Here is a 26,443-nt window from a genome sequence, read left to right as displayed (position 1 = left end):
CGTTGTTTCCTCACTCTCTGACTAAGGTCCATGAATAAAGAAATGATCTGGTAGGAGATCAGAGGACCCATTTACTAGTTACCTTGAGGGGGGAATTGTAAGATCCTCAGAGACAAAGCTGCCTGATGTGGGCGGAGTCCTGGTTTAGGGGAACCAATCAGCTGATGTCTAGTAATAATCTTTGTATTTCTATTTTAGTAGATGGACGGGAGATGAGGAAAACCTCAGAGGATTGTCTCACTTTGTCTCCAGACTGTAAAGTAGAAGATGAGGACATCACACAGTATAGTCCAGGAGAAAACCCGACTACCTCAAATGTCCATCCGGCACCACACAGTGTAGATGGACCATCGTATTCCTCTTATCCTGAGGAACCTCAGACTGTGCGGGACGGTGCCGGACCATCGTATTCCTCTTATCCCGAGGAACCTCAGACTGTGCGGGACGGTGCCGGACCATCGTATTCCTCTTATCCCGAGGAACCTCAGACTGTGCGGGAAGGTGCCGGACCATCGTATTCCTCTTATCCCGAGGAACCTCAGACTGTGCGGGACGGTGCCGGACCATCATATTCCTCTTATCCCGAGGAACCTCAGACTGTGCGGGACGGTGCCGGACCATCGTATTCCTCTTATCCTGAGGAACCTCAGACTGTGCGGGACGGTGCCGGACCATCGTATTCCTCTTATCCCGAGGAACCTCAGACTGTGCGTGACGGTGCCGGACCATCGTATTCCTCTTATCCTGAGGAACCTCAGACTGTGCGGGACGGTGCCGGACCATCGTATTCCTCTTATCCCGAGGAACCTCAGACTGTGCGGGACGGTGCCGGACCATCGTATTCCTCTTATCCCGAGGAACCTCAGACTGTGCGGGACGGTGCCGGACCATCGTATTCCTCTTATCCCGAGGAACCTCAGACTGTGCGGGACGGTGCCGGACCATCGTATTCCTCTTATCCTGAGGAACCTCAGACTGTGCGGGACGGTGCCGGACCATCGTATTCCTCTTATCCTGAGGAACCTCAGACTGTGTGGGACGGTGCCGGACCATCGTATTCCTCTTATCCCGAGGAACCTCAGACTGTGCGGGACGGTGCCGGACCATCGTATTCCTCTTATCCTGAGGAACCTCAGACTGTGCGGGACGGTGCCGGACCATCGTATTCCTCTTATCCTGAGGAACCTCAGACTGTGCGGGACGGTGCCGGACCATCGTATTCCTCTTATCCTGAGGAACCTCAGACTGTGACGGATGGTGCCGTCCTGCCAACAGATAAGAGGTTTTCCTGTACTGAGTGCGGGAAGTGTTTCAATTTTAAATCTGATTATAATGTGCATAAAAGATCTCACACAAGTGAGAAGCCACATTCCTGTCCTGAGTGCGGGAAATGTTTTTCAGATAAGTCCCATCTTTACAGGCATCTGAGATCTCACACGGGGGAGAAGCCGTATTCCTGTCCTGAGTGTGGGAAATGTTTTTCAGCTAAGTCCAATCTTTATACTCATCAGAGATTGCACACGGGTGAGAAGCCGTATTCCTGTTCTGAGTGTGGGAAATGTTTTTCAGCTAAGTCCAATCTTTATACTCATCAGAGATTGCACACGGGTGAGAAGCCGTATTCCTGTTCTGAGTGCGGGAAATGTTTTTCAGCTAAGTCCAGACTTTCTTATCATCAGAGGTCACACACGGGTGAGAAGCCGTATTTCTGTGCCGAGTGTGGGAAATGTTTTTCAGTTAAGTCGACTCTTGACACACATCAGAGATCTCACACGGGGGAGAAGCCGTATTCCTGTCCTGAATGCGGGAAATGTTTCTCAGTTAAGTCGCATCTTGACACACATCAGAGGTCGCACACAGGTGAGAAGCCGTATTCCTGTCCTGAGGGCGAGGAATGTTTTTCAGATAAGTCCAGTCTTTCCTGTCATCAAAGATCACACACGGGTGAGAAGCCGTATTCCTGTTCTGAGTGCGGGAAATGTTTTTCAGCTAAGTCCAATCTTTATACTCATCAGAGATCGCACACGGGGGAGAAGCCGTATTCCTGTTATAAGTGCGGGAAATGGTTTTCAACTAAGTCAAATCTTTACAGACATCAGAGATCACACACGGGGGAGAAGCCGTATTTCTGTCCTGTTTGCGGGAAATGTTTTTCAAATAGGTCGATTCTTGACAGACATCAGAGATCACACACGGGTGAGAAGCCATATTCCTGTTCTGAGTGCGGGAAATGTTTTTCAGCTAAGTCCAATCTTTATACTCATCAGAGATCACACACGGGTGAGAAGCCGTATTCCTGTTCTGAGTGTGGGAAATGTTTTTCAACTAAGTCCAGTCTTTCCTATCATCAGAGGTCTCACACGGGGGAGAAGCCGTATTCCTGTGCTGAGTGCGGGAAATGTTTTTCAGTTAAGTGGTATCTTGACACACATCAGAGATCACACACGGGTGAGAAGCCATATTCCTGTCCTGAGTGCGGAAAATGTTTTTCTTATAAGTCCGATCTTTACAGACATCAGAGATCACACACAGGGGAGAAACCGTATTCTTGTCATGAGTGAGGAAAATGTTCCTCATTGAAGTCCTGTCTTCCTGTACATCAGGGGGTCTCACACAACCCTCGAGGTGTATTAGTGAGTGCGGGAAATGTCTTGTATATGAATGTTGCTGGACATGTGGGGGGGAAGAAGCACACCCGGATATACATACAAAATAAGGTAATTGAAGAGAGCAAATTGCTCACAGTGAGTACATATCAAAGAAAATTAGTGACAAAATATGTAACAGAAAATTGTATATAAATATGGATTGTACAACTAATTTAAATTAAATACAAAACATTTGATCCAATGAAATGTCCAAAAACGTAAAATCAAATAAAAGAATTCCAGTGAAATAATTTGGTGATTTCAATACGTCTTCCACACCATCCAACACCTTAAAATGATCTTGTGACTTAACACCTCCACCAATGGCTGAAGGGCTTGCTTACCAGATGGACTGGACCTCTCACTACAAAAGGTCCTAAACTCCTATGGCTCCATACCCAGCCAGGGCCTTTATCCGGTCCGTCTCACCAACAGGGAAGATCAGTCCTCCTCAACGGTGGTCATAGAAGTGCCGGAAAAATTAAAAGAGACTCCGCATAAGACTAAAATTCTCACACTTTATTGCTCTTAAAAATACACTGACGGGGGGATATTGTAGTAAAACCACCTAAATTTGCATGTGCAACAGCAACACATACAAAAAAAAATTAATAACAGGTTCACAAGCGTAGCAGTGATGTCAGCGCGTTGCTCCGCCCTACGTGTTTCGTCATACGATTGATGTCGTCCAGGGGCACCTTTTTTACCAGTGTATTTTTAAAAGCAATTAAGTGTGAGGATTTTTCACTGTGCGGAGTCTTTTTTTCATTTTTTGGGCGTCCGTAGGTTTCAGTATTGAGTTGGCCCACCGTTTGCAGCTTCAAATCTTCTAGGAAGGCCGTCCACAAGGTTTAGGAGGGTGTCTATGGGAATGTTTGACCAGTCTTTCAGCGCACTTATGAGGTCAGGCACTGATATTGGAGAAGAAGGCCTGGCTCGCAGTCTAAAGTCGCTCTAAATTATCCCAAAGGTGTTCGGTCGGGTTGAGGTCAGGATCTTGCTTTCTGCACTGGTGAACAATCATGCTGGAACAGGAAGGGGACATCCCCAAACTGTTCCCACAAAGTTGGGAGCATGGAATTGTCCAAAATGTCTTGGTATGCCGACGCCTTAAGAGTTCCCTTAACTGGAACTAAGGGTTCAAGCCCAACTCCCGAAAAGCAACCCCATTCCATAATCTTCTCTCCACCAAATGATTTGGACCAGTCCAGAAAGCAAGGTCCTTAAAGACATGGATGAGTGAGTTTTGGGTGGAGGAACTTGACTGGCCTGCACCTCAACTCAATAGAACACCTTTGGGATGAATTCGAGCGGAGACTGTGAACCAGGCCTTCTAGTTCAACATCAGTGCCTGACCTCATAAATGCTCTTCTGGAAGAATGGTGAAACATTCCCATAGACACCCTCCTAAACCTTGTGGACGACCTTCCCAGAAGAGTTGAAGCTTTCATATCTGCAAAGGGTGGGTCAACTCAGTATCGACCCCTTATGGACTAAGACTGGGATGCCATTAAAGTTCATGTGTGTAAAGGTAGGCGTCCCAATATTTTTGGTAATATAGTGTATGTGGATTACACGTGTTTCTCAACTGCCCTACAGTGGCTTGGGTTAATGACTGTACTCTTGGAATACAATTGTCTCCTAGTTGTCCAACAAGGGCTGAGGGTAAAGACTACAAATAATGCTGTTCCCAGTAGGAACCGCTGCGGAAAAGTTTTGTTTTCGTGGAAAACAAATGCTTTGCTATCTCCACCAATGGGGACACAGACCTCCTGCCAGAAGATAGTTTCTACTGAACCATTAACCACTTGAGACCCGCGCTATAGCCGAATGACGGCTACAGCGCGGATCTTGTTTTCCGGGACTACGTCTATTGACGTAGTCCCGTGCACGAGCGGCCTGCGCGCCCCCTGAGGGGCGCGCGCGGCGCGCTCTGTGAACGGCGAGTCTACGAGACTCGCCTGATCACCGATCCGTGCAAGGGTTCGATCCCGACCCCTTATCACGTGATCAGCTGTCAGCCAATGACAGCTGATCATGTGATATAACGGAGCCAGTAATCGGCTATTATTCGCTGTCAGCGCGAGGAGAAATAAAAAAAGCCGATCACCGGCGGCCGTGATTGGGACATCAGTCCCGATCACGGCCAGCCCTGCCAGTGCCCACCTGCCCCCTGCCAGTGCCCACCTGCCCCCTGCTTTGCCTGCCTAAATAAAAAGTGTCCCCCCTGTCAGTGCCACCCAGCAGTGCCCATAGTGCCACCCAGCAGTGCCCACAGTGCCACCCAGCAGTGCCCACAGTCTGCCTAAACAAAGGTGCTGCACCCCAGTGCTACATATCCGTGCCCAGCAGTGCCGCCCATCAGTGCCCAGCAGTGCCATCTATCAGAGCCACCTATCAGTGCCACCTATCAGTGCCCAGCAGTCCCATCTATCAGTGGTACCTATCAGTGCCCCCTTAGTGCCACCCATCCGTGCCATCTTATCTGTGCCCGTCTTTGCCCATCAGTGCGGCCTTATCTGTGCCCATCGGTGCCGCCTTAACTATGCCTATCAGTGCCCACCAGTGCAGCCTATCAGTGCCCACCAATGCAGCCTATCAGTGCCCACCAGTGCAGCCTATCAGTGCCCACCAGTGCAGCCTATCAGTGCCGCCTCATCAGCGCACTTCAATGAAGGAGAAAAATGACCTGTTTGCAAAATTTTATAACAAACTATTAAACATGATTTTTTTTTTTGCATCTTTTTTTGTTTGTTTAGCAAAAAGTAAAACTCCCAGCTGTGATTAAATACCATCAAAAGAAAGCTCTATTTGTGGGAAAAAAATGATAAAAATGTCATTTGGGTACAGTGTTGTATGACCGCGTAATTGTCATTCAAAGTGCATCAGCGCTGAAAGCTAAAAATTGGTCTGGGACTGAGGGGGGTTTAAGTGCCCAGTAAGCAAGTGGTTAAAGACTGGCATTATTCCGGAGGGAGTACAGTCTAGGATTCACTTTTGCTGCCAGTGTACATAGAGAAGTTGCCCTCCAAATTGTTGCTGAATTCAGTTTTGGGGATCCTGTAACCCCCTCATCCCTGTCCAAGTTATATTCCCTCAATAAAATATAAAAACAATCCCAAGGACCATTTTCCCCTTAACCACATCAATACAGTGCAGTTACACCCCCTTCCTGTCCAGACCAATTTTCATCTTTCAGCGCTCTCACAGTTTGAATGACAATTACTCAGTCATGCAACACTGTATCCATATGAAACTTGCGTCCTTTTTTCCACACAAATAGAGCTTTCTTTTAGTGGTATTTAATCACTAGTGAGTTTTTTATTTTTTGTGCTATAAATTTTAAAAAAAACATAAATTTTGTGGAAAAAAAATGCCTTTCTGTCATAAAATTTTCCTAATTAGTAATTTTTCTTCATAATTTTTGGCCAAAATTTATACTGCTACATATCTTTGGTAAAAATAACCCACATTAGTGTATATTATTTGGTCTTTGTGAAAGTTATAGAGTCTACAAGCTGTGGTGCCAATCACTGAAAATTGATCACACCTGATCAAGCCTTCAGTACATCTAGGTGTACCTCATTTCTTGAGACACTAAAGCTGGCCATACACCTATAGATTATCTGCAGATTTTCTATGGTTAGATGGAAAAAGTGCAACAGATTTCTCCATGTTAGCTTAACTGTGTGGGTGGAGGAATATCCCACTTTTTCCATCTAACCATAGAAAATCTGCAGATAATCTATAGGTGTATGGCCAGCTTTAACCCTTGTACACACGATCGGAGATTCCGACGGAATGTGTCTGATCGGACCGTTTTGTCGGATATTCCGACGGTGTGTGGTCTACATCGGACTGTTTTTCCGTCGGAGTATCCGACGGACCAAGTTTTCCAACTTGTTGGTAAAATTTTTCAGACAAAATGCTCCGATAGGACATACTCCGATCATGTGTAGAGAATTCCGATCGGACAAAGTGCCACGCATGCTCAGATCAAATTCCTACACCAAAGCTATTGGCTACTAGCGTGAACGTCTTCTGTCGCCGTCTTCTGTTCTTCTCTTCAGGAGATCTTGCCTCGTCGCTGTCTCCGTTCACTATGACAGGACACGTGGCGTGCGGCGACTTATATAGGGACATCGCCGGATGATGTCCCCGCCCATTATGATGTCACAGTCCCAGAGGATGCTGGGACTGTGACATCATAATGGGCGGGGACATCATCCGGCGATGTCCCTATATAAGTCGCCGCACGTCCTGTCATAGTGAACCCCATACTCATGCGCATAGGGTGGAGGGCCGGGATCCAGGGGCCCCCTTATTAAAGGGGGCTCCTGGATTCCGATAAGCCCCCCGCCCGCAGACCCCGACAACCAATGGCCAGGGTTGTCGGGAAGAGGCCCTTGTCCTCATCAACATGGGGACAAGATGCTTTGGGGTGGGCCCCCCTTCCCCAAGGCACCCCCCCATGTTGAGGGCACACGGCCTGGTATGGCTCAGGAGGGGTGGGGGCCGCTCGCTCGTCCCCACCCCCTTTTCTGGCCGGCGGGGTAGCGTGCTCGGATAAGGGTCTGGTATGGATCTGGGGGAACCCCCACACCATATTTTCGGGGAGGGGGTTCCCCTTAAAATACATACCAGACCTAAGGTCCTGGTATGCTCTCGGAGGGGAACCCACGCCAATTTTTTTTTTTATATTTGGCGTGGAGTTCCCCCTTAAGAGCTCATTCTCTGATTGGCCACAGCAAAAGTCGTGTCCAAGTTGCCTCCAAAAGTCGTGTTGCCCCTGTGTGAACCAACCCTAACAAGTCAGGAAAGTACAAATACCCCCCAAATGACCCCTTTTTAGAAAGTTGACATTCCAAGGTATTAAGTAAGTAGCATGGTGAGTTTTTTTAAGTTGTCATTTTTTCCCACAATTCTTTGCAAAATTAAGATTTTTATTTATTTATTTATTTATTAATTTTTTTGCAAAATTGTCATATTATCAGGTTATTTCTCACACACATTATAGGCATACAACAAATTACACCCCAAAATACATTCTGCTACTCTTCCCGAGTATGGCGATACCACATATGTGAGACTTTTACATAGCCTGGCCACATACAAAGGCCCAATATTGAAGTAGTACCTTCAGGCCTTCTACGAGCATAAATGACACATCTCATTTCTCAACCACCTATTACAATTTTGAAGGCCCTGGAGCACCAGGACAATGGAATTGCCCACAAAATGACCCCATTTTGGAAAGCAAACGCCCCAATGTATAATCTATAAAACATAATGAGTCTTTTGAACGGTTCATTTTTTTCCAGAAGTTTTTGGAAAATGTGGAAAAAAATGAAAACGCATTTTTTGTTTTACACAAAGTTGTCCATTTATAAGATATTTCTAACACATAGCATGTATATAGCAAAAATTACACACCAAAACACATTCTGCTACTCTTCCCGAGTATGGCGATACCACATGTGTCACACTTTTATACAGCCTGATCACATACAGAGGCCCAACATTGAAGTAGAACCTTCAGGCGTTCTAGGAGCATAAATTACACACGATCGGTGTGTGAGGAGGAGAACCCGGTAACGTTTCGTTATCGCGGTTTGTTTACATTTAGTGATCGGCTGTTAAAGGATCACAGCCGATCACGTGGGTAAACAGCCGGCCAATGGCTGTTTACCAGCGTCGGTGACGAGCAGTGTTCCCGGGAACACGCCGCCACGACTTGCATGATCGCGCGCATGTGCCGTGCACAGTGGGGGTGGAACTATCTGTGATCGGCCGTGATGAAGTCACGGCCGATCACGTGGTAAACAGCCATGCCCAATGGCTGTTCACCCCCCTTGGTGGCGAGCGGTTTCTCCGTGACACGCCGCCACCAAAGGAACAGGGATGCGCGCGCATGATTTCCCTGTTTAAATGGGAGGACGTCATATGACGCCCTCCCGCCACAAGAGTCGGCAACCAGTTAAAGCAAAGCTCATTTCAAAAGGGGAATTTCCACCTTAAGGCCCCCCCCCCCCATACTTTTCAGTAAATGCCACTTTTTTGGGGAGGAAGGAGTACTGGGATGAGAGAAAGGAGGGGGGAGCTCTGCACACTGGAGGGGAGCTCTGTGTACTGGGGGGGGGGTAATGTTGTATACTAGGGGTAGAGGAAGGATTTCTGAGCTTGGGGGGGATCTCTGTGTACTGGATGGAGAGAGAGGAAAGGGGGCTCTGTACTTGGGTGGTGGGAAGCTTTGTATTTTGGGGTTTTGCAGGAAGCAGAGCTCTTTGTTCTGGGGGGGGGGGGGGAGAGAGCTCCATACTTAAAGGGGCTCTGCATGCTGGGGGGTGCTCTGTGTACTGGGTGGGGGGGGGCTCTTAGCATTGGAGGGTGGAAAGAGGGGAAGCCCTATACTTAGTGGGGGGGGGGGGGGGGTGAGAAGCTCTATGTACTGGGGGGAGGGGGGTGAGGAAGAAGGGGGAGGCTTTGCACTTCCACAAAAGATATATATATCCAAATTAGCAGGAGGGCTGTATTAAACCGGAGCACGGGCCGAAATTGGCTAATGGGCCGAACTTTGGACATGCTGGGAGTAGACTATTAGAGCCTTGACATTAATATGGACACTAATAAGGATGACCGTTTAAGGCGTTTGAACATGACAGCTTCTGATTGTCAATGGTTGCTAAGGAAGCAGCCGCTGCTTCTACCCACTGCATCCTTACTAACCGTTGACGTCACCCAGCCCATTCACTTATATGGCTGGGAATCCATGAAAACATAAGCAACTGGGTAATAGGTCATTACACCATTGCCTGAATATGGCCACATAGCCATGTTTGAGCACAAATGTCACCACTATATTTGATGAAAGCTCTGGGAAACTGAGTGCGAAGCTGCCACATTTAGCAGCGGTACTAATGCTGCCGGTTGGTGGTTGGAACAACCAATTTATTCCAGCCGATCACCGACCCTCCAAACAAGCCAAATTCTGTCCAAACATGAGTTTAGTCCTAACTCGGGTCTCATTACAAGTGGTCTGTTTATTGGTCTCTTACATTGGTGACCAATAGCAGAAGGCTCCCCTTATATCAATGCTCTGTTTGTTGGTCTCTTACATTGTTGACCAATAGGAGAAGGCTCCCCTTATATCAGTAGTCAGTGGGAGAAGGACATTCTTACATCGCCATGAAATGGTTGTTACTGAGAGACCAAAATGATTCATTGCTTATGGAACCGCCTAGAAGAAGCCTTTGGAGGAACCCTGACTAAGAAAGTCTGGACTAGGCAGTAATATATTTCTATCCCCCTTGGTGGGAGTGGAGATGACCCCATCTATAAGGATATACACTACAGTACAGTACAAGGCCGTGTTCACACTACGAGACACTGCATTTCCTCTGACCTCCACCAGGTGGTGATCTCACGTCTACCCAGACAGGAAGTCTCTATGGTAGACAGGAAGTGATGTCAGTTACAGACAGGACGTTCCGGGTGAGAGGTGAGTTGGGAGGAAGTAGAGAGGAGACATTGCTGGACCTGGCAGGAGACGAGGTAATAAGATCTTATTTTATATTTATAACCCCCCCGTCATGTCCGTCCTCTTCCTCCATAGTCACTGTGACATCTTTTATCTCCAGCAGATGATGATACACACATATATAGCACGGAGACCTAGATTAACCCCTTCAGGGTCAGAACATTCCCCCACTTACAGGGTTGGAACATTTCCTTCATTTTTGAAATAAATTCTAATAATATGTTCCTCTAAACCAGTGATTCTCAACCAGGGTTCCTCCAGAGGTTGTAGGGGTTCCTTCAGCAGTGGGCCATTTCTGCCTCTCAGATAAGTTCCGACCGACACCAATGATCTTTTTAGCTATTCGTAAGGAGATAATTAATCCCAATGACCTCAAGTGTAAGGACCATTCTTCCCACTGACCATCACACTAATGTATGAGTTGTAGATCTCAAATTTTTAGCAGGGGTTCCCAGAGACTGCAGAACTATTTCAACTTTTCAAGGGTTCCTCTGAGTTCAAAAGGTTGAGAAAGGCTGCTCTAAACAAACAGCACTCCATCCTGACCATACATGGCCTACAACGGGCAATCATTACAATATGCAGCCAACACAATGATGGAGTGCAGGGGTCAGTAGTATGGAGCCCCTTAAATTGCTGGCTGGTAAGAGAAAAACATTCCCCCGGCCCGCCATGAAGAAAATGTCCGATTATTGGTGTTGGAGGGAGGAAAAACGTGTGTGTTCCCATGTATTTTTACATTTGTTATCTGTCATTACTTCATTAAATGTTATACCTACAAGTGTTTGTGATCTCTCTTTGCCCTCTCTGAGGGAAGAGGAGGTTGTAGGGCTCTGGGGGGGACTCTAAGGTAGGAAGGGTGGGCTCTTGGTCTATAATGGTACTCCCATCTTAAATCACTTTTCAGATTTCCTTATAGAACTGTTAGAAAATGAAGGCAACCTTCACCTTCTTACCATCTCACTAGGTCATTAAAACGTTACCAAGTGTAATGAAGAAGGGCAGTCCTTCACCTCTTGGTGGGTGGTGATTCTTAGAGGAGATCTGTTTGTCTGTCCTCAACTGATGGATGGCCAGGGGTCAGTGCTGTGCATATGGTGTGGGGGTAAGTTCAATACCGTTCCATGACACAGGCTTTGGCAGTGCCCGTGGCTGGAATTCAGAACACCAGAACCCACCGCCACTCTCTACAATGTCCTGGATGCTCTTAAACCAATAAAGTAGACCTCTTGCCCCCTGCTGTCCTCCTCCTACCCACACTGGGATGCGATTGGAGGGAAGAGAGCAGAACCCTCCCCCCACAGCTCTCCACTCCACCAGCACCATCCTCCTGCCACCCAATCCATTCTCTTCTCTTACTGCAGAGAGTGACAGTGACTTCACTCCTTTCAGTCAGCAGGCTTCCGGAAATTGGAGCCTTGAAGCTCGGAGACAATTCTGACAATTATCCTGATTAGCAAGTCAAAAAAAAGGATGGTATTTATCATTCATTGCCTGCAGATTAGGGATGAGCTGGCTGTTCGCGTCGAAAGCATGTTCGACATGAACACCAGCCGTTTGCCCATTCGGCGAAGCCAGAACTTTGTTGGCCGTTCGCGCCATATAGGTGTGGCGCTCACGGCCCACAATGCACTGCGCCATCGCAGTGCATTGCTGGCTGATGATTGGCCAAGCATGTGACCCGCATGCTTGGCCGATCACAGCGCCGGCAACGAGGAGGGGGGTTTAATACACGCCCCACAGTATATAAAGCCGCCTGCGCGGCATCCTTGTGTAGTGTGTTGCGGCGTTCAGAGAGATAGGATAGGCAGGAACAGTGTCTTCTTTTCTTGTGATTGAACGTAGCGCAGTTAGAGTTGGTGTATTGTGCCACCTGCACAGTATACACCTGAAGCTACCCCCAAATTGCTGGTGTTGTTTTGTTCCTATACCACAGGCATCTGCAGCAGTTACAGTGGGTGTATTGTGCCTCCTGCACAGTATACACCTGAAGCTACCCCCACTTGCTGGTATTCTCATATCTCTGCAGGCCATTAGTATGTCTGGAAGGCCAACAAGGAGAGGCAGACAGTCACGAGCCAATAAAAGAGGGCAAGCAGGCTCTGTGTCTAGAGGCAACAGTGCTGGTTGTGGACGCGGTGCTTCGTCATCATCAGCACGTGGCCATGGGACACGCTTGTCCTTATTTTCGGCATCTGGACATGTTGAGCCGTAACATGCCGAAGACTTGGTAGAGTGGATGACCAAGCCCTCCTCATCCTCTCTCACCCAGGCTCAGGGTACTGGCAAAGCAGCTGCCAATGCGTCCTCTTCCCCCATCTCAATGTCATCAGTCACTCCTTCCCTAGACCCACCATGTCCTCCTGAGGACTCCCCCGAACTGTTTGAGCACAGTGTTGGGTACATGCTCCAGGAGGATGCCCAGCGTTTTGAAGGCTCTGATGATGATACCCAGCTAGAGGAAGGCAGTAGTGTGAGACCGACTGAATCACACCACAGAGTTCTGCCTGTGCAGGGCGCTGCCTCTGCGCGTTATTCCAAAAGTTCTTTGGTGTGGGCCTTTTTTGAGACGAGTGCATCAGATCGCACCGCTACTATTTGCAACATATGTCTCGCGTGGCCAAAACATCAACTGCTTGGGCACCACATGCTTGACCAGACATATGTTGACCTGCCATGCAGCCCGTTGGCAAGCGTACCTTAAAGACCCACACCAAAGAACAAAGCGGACCTCTCCTTGCTACTCCTCAGCTGGGATCTCCAACCCCACTAGACCTTCAGTCCTCTCTGAAACCTGCACTGAGAGGAATGAAGGTGTAGAATTAGGTGTGTCACAGCCAAGTACTTGAGGGCACTCTGCTAGCAGTACACCCACGTCCGATTGTACCAGGAAAAATTTCCCTGCCCCAGCTGCTGGACCATCAAAAGAAGTTCACTCCAAGCCATCCACATGCCCAGTGGTTGAATACTAGCTTGGCAAAATTTCTAGCACTTCAGCTACTGCCTTTTCAGTTGGTAGACTCGGCCCCCCTCCGTGAGTTTGTACAATGTGCGGTTCCTCAGTGGCAGGTTCCCAAATGGCACTTTTTCTCACGGAAGGCGATTCCGGCTCTCTACCGGCATGTGGAAGGCAATGTCCTTGCCTCGCTGGACAGGGCGGTCAGTGGTAAGGTGCATATTACCGCTGACTCATGGTCCAGCAGGCATGGACAGGGATGTTACCTGTCTTTCACGGCCCATTGCGTCACTCTTCTGGCAGCTGGGAAGGATGCAGGACAAGGTGCAGTAGTGTTGGAGGTTGTTCCACCACCACGCCTCCAAAATGCTACTACTGGTTGTGACACATCTCTCTCCTCCACCCCCTCCTGTTCTTCTTCTTCCATGGCCTCTTCCAGTGCTCTGTCCTCAGAACCAGTGGTGCTCCGTAGGCGTTCAAGGGGCTACGCAAGTACGCAGGCAAAATGATGCCATGCCGTGCTTGGGGAACAGGAGCCACACTGGGGCAGATATTTTGTCAACTCTGCAGTGGCAGGCTGAGAGGTGGTTGACGCCACGCCAGCTTAAGCCAGGAATGGTGGTTTGTGACAATGACACCAACCTCCTCTCCACCCTCCGACAGGGACAACTGACTTATATGCCCTGTGTGGCTCACGTCCTTATCTTGGTGGTGCAGCAGTTCTTGGGCAAGTACCCGGGCTTACAGGATGTCCTGAGGCAGGACAGGAAAGTCTGTATGCATTTCTGCTGATAATATAATGCCAGTGCTCGGCTGGCTGAGCTCCAAAAGGAGTTGAACCTGTCCAAGAACTGCCTTATATGTGACATGCCCACCAGGTGGAACTCAACGTTGGCCATGCTGCAGCGGCTTCACATGCTGCAGGGGGCCATCAATGAGTACCTGTGCGACTATGGCACCAGGACTGGGTCAGGGGAGCTCGTTTTTTTTCACCACGCCAGTGGGGCATGATTAGGCATAAATGCACTGTCCTGTCACCATTTAAGGAGGCCACAAGGATGGTGAGCAGTGACAGTGCATGCATCAGTGACCCTGTACCTCTTGTCCACATGTTGGAGCATACGCTGGGTGGAATAATGGACAGAGCACCAGAGGCAGGAAGAGGAGGACTTCCTTGCCTCTCAAGGCCCCCTTTATCCAGACAGTGTTCCTGCTGTCCCGCCGATCACACAGGAAGAGAAGGAGGAGAATTGTGTCAGCATTAAGGTGGAGCCTGGCACTCAGCAGCAGCAGTCTTTTAGGGATGATTTACAGTCCCAAGAAAGCCGTGGACTTGTACGTGGCTGGGAGGAGGTAGCTGCGGATCATGTTGTCCTTAGTGACCCAGAGGACTCCGGACCGAATGCCGCAGCTAACCTATGCTGCATGGACTCCCTGATCCTGCAAAGCCTGCGGAAGGATCCTCCTATTCTTCGGATCAAGGAGAGGGACCATTACTGGCTGGCCCCTCTCCTTGATCCACGGTACAAGGGTAAGGTTGCCGACCTTATCTTGCCATCGCAGAGGGAGCAGAGGATGAGACATCTCCGCGAGGCCTTGCAGAAAGGTCTGTGCAACGCGTTCCCAGAGACTGGGAGGTTACAAACTCCTGGTCCTGGACAATGTGTTGCTGAGGCTTACGGTCAGTCACAGAAGGAGCGGTGGAGAAGGTGGCCGTCTGACCGTTCAGACAATTTTTTAGTCCGCAGCCCCAAGGTATGATCGGTTCCAGCAACCATAGGAATACCTAGGGGCAAGGTCAGACTTGGACACCTTTCCTAGCGAAAATCCTCTGGGTTACTGGGTCTTGAGGATGGATCACTGGCCAGAGCTTGCACAGTATGCAATTGAGCTACTGGCCTGTCCTGCATCCAGCGTTCTTTCAGGACGCACATTCAGTGCTGCTGGAGGCTTTGCAACCGATCACAGGGTGCGCCTGTCCACCGACTCGGTTGATCGACTGACCTTCATAAAGATGAATCGGTCTTGGATCACCACCAGTTACCAAGCACCTGAAGCTGATGTAACCGAATATTTTTTTTTTAAATGTCACATCAATTCAAGACTGCCTATGCTGATGCTGAGTGACTATCCTGTTATGTTGACTGACTATCCTCTTCCTCCTCAATGATCCTGCTGATAGCTTGGAAGAACATTTTTGGTTCTGGGCGCCAGCCACCAGTGGCTAAGGCCCAATTTTTCAGCCCCCGTTGAACAGGGGCATGTAATTACAATTTTTGATGCAATACTTTGCAGCAGGGCTCATTCCTGCACTTCAACTAGAGAATCTGGGAGAGGTTGCAGTTTCATGGCACCAGTGCCTAAGCCCAATTTTTCTGCCCCTGTTTAACAGGGACATGTAATTACAATCCTTGATATAATATTTCACAGCAGGGCCCGTTCCAGCGCCCACCGAGAGTAACTTTGAGGACTTGCAGTGTTGTGGCACCAGCACCACAACCACCAAAGGCCCAATTTTTCTACCACTGTTCAACAATGGCATGTAATTACAATTCTTGATATAATCGTTCACAGCAGGGCGCTCCAGCGCCCACCAAGAGTCACTTTGAGGGCTTACAATGTTGTGGCAACAGCAACACCTTGTTCCGCCATTTCTGCAGAGCATATAGGGCAGGCCCCTACTTTCAAACATCCAACTTACAAATGTCTCCTACTTGCAAACGGAAGGAGACAACAGCAAGTGAGATGAAAAAAGAGGGACGGCCAAAAAAATTATACAGAGGTGATAACCCTTCCCTATGTTTTCCAAAAAGCTTAAAAATTTATTTTTTGACTGGAGCTACACTTTAAAAATGTACCATTTCAAAATTACAAACAGATTCAACTTAACACAACAAACCTACACAGTCACTGTCTTGTTTTCACCGCCTGTATACTGCTGTTCTGAGTATATAGGGCCTGGGGGCCTCACGCCTTTCCTTTTTTTTTTTTTTGGGTACAGGGTTCCCCTTAATATCCGTACAAGACCCAAAGGGCCTGGTTATGTAGAGGGGGGGGGGGGTACCCATGCCATTTTTCTCACAGATTTTCATCCATATTGCCGGAACCAGATATAACATTAAAACCGCAAGTAGTTTTAAATGACTTTTTTTCCGTTAAATGCCATTTTGTGCAGGGACTGTTCTAAACACGGAAAACACTTTACAGTCATACTATGGACACCTCCCAGGCACCATATTTAAAGGAATATTTCACTTTAAGCATCATTAAAATCAGTGCTCCTGAAAAAATGGCCGTTTTAAAGAAAAAAATTTGCATTGATCCATGTCCCCTGGGGCAGGACCCGGGTCCCCAAACACTTTTAAGGACAATAACTTGCACTTTTGATTTCGGACATTCGAGTTCCATAGACTTTAATGAGGTTCTAAAGTTCATATGAATTTTCGATCCGTTTGAAGGTTCTGGTGCGAACCAAAGCGTGGGGGGGGGGGGGGGGGGGGGTGTTCGGCTCATACCCTGCTGCAGATCTAAAGCTAATCAAAACCAGTTCAGAAACAAAACAAACTCAACACAGAGAAGGGAATTTCAGAAGGCCAAAATGGTGCAGGAACCTGGAAAATTTAGTAAATTATAGTTTGATCCATTAGTTCTTAAATGTACAACAACCCCCCTATTACCCCCCCCCCCCCCCAATCCCCATCCTGATATTGTGTGACCAACATCATCCAAATAATGCTTATTTTCTTTTACCAAAGTTGTCTGTCAACATGGAGACCTGTATAGATCAAATAACGACACAAATGAAGATGGAGGAGGACCGGAGTCACATGACTGAGAAAATTCTAAACCTCACCCTGGAGATCATCTACCTGCTGACCGGAGAGGTGAGGAGGATTCTGGGAGGTCACATGACATCACTCTTATCTCTATTAATAAAACACAGACCTGACCGGAGAGGTGAGGAGGATTCTGGGAGGTCACATGACATCACTCTTATCTCTATTAATAAAACACAGGCCTGTCCGGAGAGGTGAGGAGGATTCTGGGAGGATCTCATAACATTACCCTTGTTCTTTCAGAGTTTTCCTCCTGTAAAGTCTGGTGACAAGGTGACCATCACTGTCTCTCTATTTCACAACCTAAAACATGAAAATCACAACATGGAGAAGATTCTAGAAGTCACCAAGAAGATGATGGAGCTGCTGACAGGAGAGGTGAGGAGGATTCTGGGAATTCTGGGACATTATCCAGTAACAGACAAGGGATGTGTCTGGATGGTGACTGTATCATTGTGTGTGTCAGGTTCCTATAAGGTGTATATAATTATATATTCAGGTTGGAAACCTCGGGGATTATAATGTTATTGCTAAAAAAGAGTATAAAGAGGAGGATGAGGAGTATGGTGTGATGGAGGAGTTTTCAGGACACAAGGATTTGATGGATTCCACACAGGAAGGTCACACCATCCCCCACCATCATCAGGTAGATGAGGAACAATCACTGATAGTATCATTAGGATCTGTACATTATCTGCATTGTTACCATTGATGTCATTTTTATTATATATTCAGAGTGGAAACCTGAGAGATCCTAAAGTTGAGGTGAAATCAGAAGAAGAAGAAGAGAGGTATGTGAGGGATGATCAGCAGTCTATGGAGGAGGATGGAATAACGGGGACATTTATAGAGGAGGACACTCCTACAGAGATCAGCACAGGTGGGTCATTAACACTAAATCCATTCCTCCACCCATACTGCTCACTGATTGGTCCAGAGTAGGGCGGGGGCTGGGTGATATCAGCCTGTAATCCCCTGGTCACTTTCCTGAGCTGTGTTCCCCGTCCTGTATTCCTGGATTTCTCTCCGATAATCTTCCTTCTCTGTGCTGCCGACACAATTTATGTCTCTAGACTGGATTTATGGAGATTCTGGGGATCAGCAAAATGTTGATTTTCACCATAGGCATTGCTCAACCTAGGCACCAGTGGTATGTGTCTTGGGTCTTCTGCCCCATGCCAGGGTATAGCAGGATCTCTATCTTTGCAATTCCCCCCAGGATCACTTGCTCTGTTGTCTGCTGGCTGTGCCGGGTGGAGGGATATGTCTGTATAGTCTCAGACCCAAGTCACTGAGTGCAGTCTCAGGAGATGGGAGGAGCGGTGTGGGACCTCTGCAACTTGTCTCCAGTAAACATTTCATCTTCCACTGATTACTAATTACCAATATTATGAGTCCTGACCCTTACATTATATCATTTATATTACATACTCCTGACCCCCGCACTATATACTCTATGTTGTACATTACATAATTCTGATACTATATAGTCCTATCTGTTGTATCTTATACAATATGTTGTACATTACATAGTCCTGACTTCTGCTCTCTCCCCCTCCCCCCACTGCTATATATACACATAATATGTATTCTCTTTTGTTATACCCATTTCCTACCAGCTGGACATTTTATATCGGATGATGTGATTGGAGGACAGACTTTTACATGGTGATAATAATGTGATAACTTCCTCCATCTTTGGACCCATAAACAGAAAGTGATAATGGGGGAGGAGTCAATAACCCAATGATGGGGGTCTTCAGGATCAGTCCAGTCTTCATCTTGGTTGTTCTCCCCCCATCCTCACTCTCTGACCTCTGGTGGGGCTCAGCCCCGCTGTTATTCATGACTAAATCATGGACTAAATAAGGAAGTGCGGGACTTCTTGTGTTGGGAAGATGGCAATGAGTGATAGAGGGGGAGGGGACACTCGTCCTATAATCCCCTCATCACTGTCACTCCTATAGAAGACAGTTCTCGTTGTTTCCTCCCTCTCTGACTAAGGTCCATGAATAAAGAAATGATCTGGTAGGAGATCAGAGGACCCATTTACTAGTTACCTTGAGGGGGGAATTGTAAGATCCTCAGAGACAAAGCTGCCTGATGTGGGCGGAGTCCTGGTTTAGGGGAACCAATCAGCTGATGTCTAGTAATAATCTTTGTATTTCTATTTTAGTAGATGGACGGGAGATGAGGAAAACCTCAGAGGATTGTCTCACTTTGTCTCCAGACTGTAAAGTAGAAGATGAGGACATCACACAGTATAGTCCAGGAGAAAACCCGACTACCTCAAATGTCCATCCGGCACCACACAGTGTAGATGGACCATCGTATTTCTCTTATCCCGAGGAACCTCAGACTGTGCGGGACGGTGCCGGACCATCGTATTCCTCTTATCCCGAGGAACCTCAGACTGTGCGGGACGGTGCCGGACCATCGTATTCCTCTTATCCCGAGGAACCTCAGACTGTGCGGGACGGTGCCGGACCATCGTATTCCTCTTATCCCGAGGAACCTCAGACTGTGCGGGACGGTGCCGGACCATCGTATTCCTCTTATCCTGAGGAACCTCAGACTGTGCGGGACGGTGCCGGACCATCGTATTCCTCTTATCCCGAGGAACCTCAGACTGTGCGGGACGGTGCCGGACCATCGTATTCCTCTTATCCCGAGGAACCTCAGACTGTGCGGGACGGTGCCGGACCATCGTATTCCTCTTATCCCGAGGAACCTCAGACTGTGCGGGACGGTGCCGGACCATCGTATTCCTCTTATCCTGAGGAACCTCAGACTGTGCGGGACGGTGCCGGACCATCGTATTCCTCTTATCCTGAGGAACCTCAGACTGTGCGGGACGGTGCCGGACCATCGTATTCCTCTTATCCTGAGGAACCTCAGACTGTGCGGGACGGTGCCGGACCATCGTATTCCTCTTATCCTGAGGAACCTCAGACTGTGCGGGACGGTGCCGGACCATCGTATTCCTCTTATCCCGAGGAACCTCAGACTGTGCGGGACGGTGCCGGACCATCGTATTCCTCTTATCCCGAGGAACCTCAGACTGTGCGGGACGGTGCCGGACCATCGTATTCCTCTTATCCTGAGGAACCTCAGACTGTGCGGGACGGTGCCGGACCATCGTATTCCTCTCATCCCGAGGAACCTCAGACTGTGCGGGACGGTGCCGGACCATCGTATTCCTCTTATCCTGAGGAACCTCAGACTGTGCGGGACGGTGCCGGACCATCGTATTCCTCTTATCCTGAGGAACCTCAGACTGTGCGGGACGGTGCCGGACCATCGTATTCCTCTTATCCCGAGGAACCTCAGACTGTGCGGGACGGTGCCGGACCATCGTATTCCTCTTATCCCGAGGAACCTCAGACTGTGCGGGACGGTGCCGGACCATCGTATTCCTCTTATCCCGAGGAACCTCAGACTGTGCGGGACGGTGCCGGACCATCGTATTCCTCTTATCCTGAGGAACCTCAGACTGTGCGGGACGGTGCCGGACCATCGTATTCCTCTTATCCTGAGGAACCTCAGACTGTGCGGGACGGTGCCGGACCATCGTATTCCTCTTATCCCGAGGAACCTCAGACTGTGCGGGACGGTGCCGTCCTTCCAACAGATAAGAGGTTTTCCTGTACTGAGTGCGGGAAGAGTTTCCATTTTAAATATGATTATAATGTGCATAAAAGATCTCACACAAGTGAGAAGCCACATTCCTGTCCTGTGTGCGGGAAATGTTATTCAGATAAATCCAATCTTTACAGGCATCTGAGATCTCACACAAGTGAGAAGCCGTATTCCTGTCCTGACTGTGGGAAAAGTTTTTCGGCTAAATCCAATCTTTATATTCATCAGAGATCACACACGGGTGAGAAGCCATATTCCTGTCATGAGTGTGGGAAATGTTTTTCAGCTAAGTCCAGACTTTCCTATCATCAGAGATCACACACGGGTGAGAAGCCGTATTCCTGTGCTGAGTGCGGGAAATGTTTCTCAGTTAAGTCGACTCTTAACACACATCAGAGATCTCACACGGGCGAGAAGCCGTATTCCTGTCCTGAGTGCGGGAAATGTTTCTCAGTTAAGTCGCATCTTGATACACATCAGAGGTCGCACACGGGTGAGAAGCCGTATTCCTGTCCTGAGTGCGGGAAATGTTTCTTAGTTAAGTCGCATCTTGACACACATCAGAGATCACACACGGGTGAGAAGCCGTATTCCTGTCCTGAGTGCGGGAAATGTTTCTCAGTTAAGTCGAATCTTGACACACATCAGAGATCTCACACGGGTGAGAAGCCGTATTCCTGTTCAGAGTGCGGAGAATGTTTTTCACATAAGTCCAATCTTTCCTATCATCAGAGATCACACACGGGTGAGAAGCCATATTCCTGTTCTGAGTGCGGGAAATGTTTTTCAAGTAAGTCTTTTCTTGACAGACATCAGAGATCACACACGGGTGAGAAGCCGTATTCCTGTTCTGAGTGCGGGAAATGTTTTTCACAGAAGTCCACTCTTTACAAACATAAGAGGTCTCACGCAGGTGAGAAGCCATATTCCTGTTCTTAGTGTGGGAAATGTTTTTCAGCTAAGTCCAGTCTTTCATGTCATCAGAGATCCCACACGGGTGAGAAGCCGTATTCCTGTTCTGAGTGCGGGAAATGTTTTTCAGGAAAGTCCAGTCTTTCCTATCAGCAGAGATCTCACACAGGTGAGAAGCCGTACTTCTGTCATGAGTGAGGGAAATGTTCCTCACTGAAGTTCTGTCTTCTTGCACATCAGGGGGTCCCACACAACCCTCGAGGTGTATTAGTAGCTTGGGTGCGGGAAATGTCTTGTATATGAATGTTGCTGGACATGTGGGGGGAAGAAGCACACCCTGATATACATACAAAATACGGTAATTGAAGAGAGCAAATTGCTCACAGTGAGTACATATCAAAGAAAATTAGTGACAAAATATGTAACAGAAAATTGTATATAAATATGGATTGTACAGCCAATTTTAATTAAATACAAAACATTTGATCCAATGAAAAGTCCAAAAACGTAAAATCAAATAAAAGAATTCCAGTGAAATAATTTGGTGATTTCAAAACGTCTTCCACACCATCCAACACCTTAAAGTGATCTTGTGACTTAACACCTCCACCAATGGCTGAAGGGCTTGCTTACCAGATCGACTGGACCTCTCACTACAAAAGGTCATAAACTCCTATGGCTCCATACCCAGCCAGGGCCTTTATCCGGTCCGTCTCACCAACAGGGAACATCAGTCCTCCTCAACGGTGGTGTTGGAAAAATGAAAAGAGACTCCGTATAAGAGTAAAATCCTCACTTTATTGCTCGTAAAAATATACTGATGGGGGGGGGGTTATTGTAGTAAATCCACCTAAATTCGCATGTGCAACCGCAACACATTCAGAAAAAAAACATTACCCGGGACATGAGTGTAGCAGTAATGTCAGCACGTCGCTCCGCCCTACGTGTTTAGTCATACTCTTGATGTCATCCATGGGCACCTTTTTTTTTACCAGTGTATTTTTAAAAGACATGCTGATAGGTTAATTAGACCTTGTCTAAAAAAAAATTGGCCTTAATATGTGTATGTCAATGTTGTATGTGTTTGTAAGCGTGTCAGGACCTTACGGGGTAAAGGACCACGCAAAGCCGCAGATGGACTCTGGTGGCAAGAAAGCGCCCTGAGGCGATTCAGTTCGCATAGGTAGCTCTATACAAGTCACTCACTCACTGTAAAAGCAATAAAGTGTGAGGATTTTACTCTACGAGTCTCTTAATTTTTTCGGGCGTCCGTAGGGTACAATATTGAGTTGGCCCACCCTTTGCAGCTTCAACTCTTCTGGGAAGGCTGATCACAAGGTTTAGGAGGGTGTCTATGGAAATGTTTGACCATTCTTCCAGAAGCGCACTTATGAGGTCAGGCACTGATGTCGGAAAAGAACGCCTGGCTTGCAGTCTCCGCTCTAAATTATGCCAAAGGTGTTCTATCGGTTTGAGGTCAGGCCAGTCAAGTTCTTCCACTTCAAACTCACTCATCCATGTTTTTATGGACCTGGCTTTGTACACTGGTGAGCAGTCATGTTGGAACAGGAAGGGGGGCCATCCCCAAACTGTTCCCACAAAGTTGGGAGCATGAAATTGTCCAGAAATTTCTTGGTATGCCAACGCCTTAAAGGGGTTGTAAAGGTTCGTTTTTTTTATTTTCTAAATAGGTTCCTTTAAGCTAGTGCATTGTTGGTTCACTTATCTTTTCCTTCGATTTCCCTTCTAAATGTTTTTTTTTCTTTGTCTGAATATCTCACTTCCTGTTCCTCCTCCTAAGCTGTTCAGTAAGCTGTTCTAGCTGACTAACCACCACTCGGATGATGGTGTGAAGTTTACTGAGGAGAAACAGGAAGTGAGATATTCAGACAAAGTAAAAAAAAACATTTAGAAGGGAAATCGAAGGAAAAGGTAAGTGAACCAACAATGCACTAGCTTAAAGGAACCTATTTAGAAAATAAAAAATTAACCTTTACAACCCCTTTAAGCCCTCGGTCGGACATTCCGATGTATAATGTCCGATAGGACCGTGTTGTCGGATAATCCGACAGTGTGTGGGCTCCATCGGACTGTTTCCGTCGGAGTATCCGACGGACCAAGTTTTCCAGCTGGGCTATAAAATTTTCCGACAACATGATCCGATCGGACTTTGTCCGATTTGTGTGTAGAGAATTCCGATCGGACAAAGTGCCACGCATGCTCAGATCAAATTCCTAGACCAAAGCTATTGGCTACTAGCCTGAACGTTGTCCCGTCCTAACGAAATAACGTCATCACGTTAAGTACGATCGGATTTTCTGACAGCTTTGTCCGACCGTGTGTATGCAACATCACTTCCGGACCTCTTCCGGAATTAATCCTTCGGAATAACTCAGACGGATTTGGTTGTTGGAATCTCCGACCATGTGTACAAGGGCTTTAAGAGTATCCATCTTGAAAGCCACGGCAGCCATTCTAAAAACTCTGGTAACAGTTTCGGACAAAATCCGACGGATTTGGTTGTTGGAATCTCTGACCGTGTGTACAAGGGCTAAGAGTTCCCCTTCACTGGAGCTAAGGGGTCAAGCCCAACCCCACACCATAACTCCCCCCCCCCCCCTCCACCAAATGATTTGGACCAGTGCACTAAGCAAGGTCCCTAAAGTCATGGATAAGTGAGTTTGGGGTGGAGGAACTTGACTGGCCTAAACTCAACCCGATAGAAAAACTTTGGGATGAATTAGGGCGGAGACTGCGAGACAGGCCTTCTCGTCCAATATTAGTGCCTGACCTCACAAATGTGCTTCTGGAAGAATGGCCAAACTTGTATAGCTGCAAAAGGTGGGCCAACTCAATATCAAACCCCATGGACTAAGACTGGGATGCTATTAAATTTCATGTGCATGTAAAGGCAGGCGTCCCAATACTTTTGGAAATATAGTGTATGTGGATTACAAGTGTTTCTCAACTGCCCTAGAGTGGCTTGGGTTAATGACTGTACTCTTGGAATACAATTGTCTCCTAGTTGTCCAACAATGGCTGAGGGTAAAGACTACACATAATGCTGTTCCCAGTAGGAACCGCGTCGGAAAAGTTTTTCTTTCGTGGAAAACAAATGCTTTGCTATTTCCACCAATGGGGACACAGACCTCCTGCCAGAAGATAGTTTCTACTGAACCATTAAAGACTGGCATTATTCCGGAGGGAGTACAGTCTAGGATTCACTTTTGCTGCCAGTGTTCATAGAGAAGATGTCCTCCAAATTGTTGCTGAATTCAGTTTTGGGGATCCTGTAACCCCCTCATCCCTGTCCAAGTTATATTCCCTCAATAAAATATAAAAACAAGCCCGAGGACTGGTTTCTGTCTCTGGATGCAAGTTGGAAAATGTATGTTGTCCGGCTGGGCATGAAAAGGGGGTCCCAAAATTCAGTTGACCCTTTAGGGGTTGCGCTACACTTGTACACAATTTTCCCCTTAAAGCAAAGCTCCACTCAAAAGGGGAATTTCCACTTTAAGGCCCCCCGCCTTCTTTTCAGTAAATGCCACTTTTTTTGGGGAGGAACGGGTACTGTGGTGAGAGAAAGGAGGTGGGAGCTCTGCATACTGGAGGGGAGCTCTGTGTACTGGGGGTGGGAGGAGGGGGAGCTCTGTGTACTGGGGGGTACCGCTGTATACTAGGGGGAGAGGAAGGAGTTCTGTACTTGGGGGGATCTCTGTGTACTGGGGGTGGGAGGAGGGGGAGCTCTGTGTACTGGGGGGGGGGGGGGTAATGCTGTATACTAGGGGTAGAGGAAGGAGTTCTGTACTTGGGGGGATCTCTGTGTACTGGGGGTGGGAGCTCTGTGTACTGGGGGGGGGGGGTAATGCTGTATACTAGGGTAGAGGAAGGAGTTCTGTACTTGGGGGGGGATCTCTGTGTACTGGGGGTGGGAGCTCTGTGTACTGGGGGGGTAATGCTGTATACTAGGGTAGAGGAAGGAGTTCTGTACTTGGGGGGGATCTCTGTGTACTGGGTGGAGAGAGAGGAAGGGGAGCTCTGTACTCGGGTGGTGGGAAGCTTTGTATATTGGGGGTTTGTAGGAAGCAGAGCTCTTTGTACTGAGGGGAGGGCTTTATACTTAGAGGGGCTCTGCATGCTGGGGGGTGCTCTGTGTACTGGGTGGGGGGGGCTCTTAGCAATGGAGGGTGGAATGTGGGGAAGCTCTGTATTTGGTGGGGGGTGAGAAGCTCTGTATACTGGTGGGGTGGGTCTGTGTCCTGGAGGTAGAGGGGATCTCTGTGTAATAGGAGGGGGAGCTCTGTGTACTGGGGGGGGGAGGAAGAAGGGGGAAGCTTTGCACTTGGGGGATGAGAAGCTCTGTGTACTAGGGAATGGGAGGAGAAAAGGCTCTGTGTAGTAGGGGAAAAGGAAGAAAGGGGGAGCTATGTTTAGTGGGGGGAGAGGGAGGAGCTTGGTTCTCAAGGGAGGGGGGGTATCTTTGGGTAGTGGGGAGCTTTGTATGTTGGGGTGGGGGATTGGAGGAAGGGGATCTCTGTTTACTGGGGGAGAAGAAGGAGGGGGACCTCTATACTTAGAGGGGCTCTGAATACTGGGGGGAGGCTCTTTGTACTGGGGTGTGGGAAGAGGGGAGGCTCTGTGAGGGAAGAGCACTGTACTTGGGGGGGGGGGGGGCTCTGTGTGCTGGAGGAGAGGCGGTAGAGGGGAGCTCTGTGCACTGGGTGGAGCTCTATGCACTGGGGATGGGAGGAGAGGGAGCTCTGTGCACTGGGGGTTGGAAGAAGGGGGAAACTTTTTGTACTTGGGACACGGGGAGCTCTGTGTACTGGGGGGGTGAAGGCTCTGTGCTGGGGGAGAGGAAGGAGTGGGTGATGTATTTGAGGGGAGGGAGCTCTGCATACTTGGGGGGTGGGAG

General features: G+C 48.1%; 2 protein-coding genes across 2 annotated transcripts in view; both read left to right on the top strand.

The window, feature by feature from the left end:
• LOC143955483 (uncharacterized) overlaps nucleotides 1-2,899 on the top strand; it is a 39,242-nt gene extending 36,343 nt beyond the window's left edge. Inside the window, 1 exon segment of the mRNA XM_077465522.1 lies at nucleotides 199-2,899. Coding sequence (XP_077321648.1) covers nucleotides 199-2,561 — 2,363 coding nt within the window. The 3' untranslated portion in view covers nucleotides 2,562-2,899.
• A 6,961-nt stretch (nucleotides 2,900-9,860) lies between these two features.
• Nucleotides 9,861-26,443, top strand: part of LOC143955482 (uncharacterized) — a 32,388-nt gene continuing 15,805 nt past the window's right edge. The window contains 4 exon segments of the mRNA XM_077465521.1: nucleotides 9,861-10,199; nucleotides 16,897-17,025; nucleotides 17,221-17,355; nucleotides 19,063-21,723. Of these exon segments, the coding sequence (XP_077321647.1) occupies nucleotides 10,113-10,199; nucleotides 16,897-17,025; nucleotides 17,221-17,355; nucleotides 19,063-21,723 (3,012 nt within the window). The 5' untranslated portion in view covers nucleotides 9,861-10,112.

This window comes from Lithobates pipiens, unplaced genomic scaffold (genome assembly GCF_037356315.1).
Source record: "Lithobates pipiens isolate NorthernLeopardFrog02 unplaced genomic scaffold, aLitPip1_a1.2 Scaffold_35, whole genome shotgun sequence".
Taxonomy (NCBI): domain Eukaryota; kingdom Metazoa; phylum Chordata; class Amphibia; order Anura; family Ranidae; genus Lithobates; species Lithobates pipiens.
Note: the sequence above shows the minus strand (reverse complement) of the source record. Positions and strands in the feature narration are given on the sequence as shown.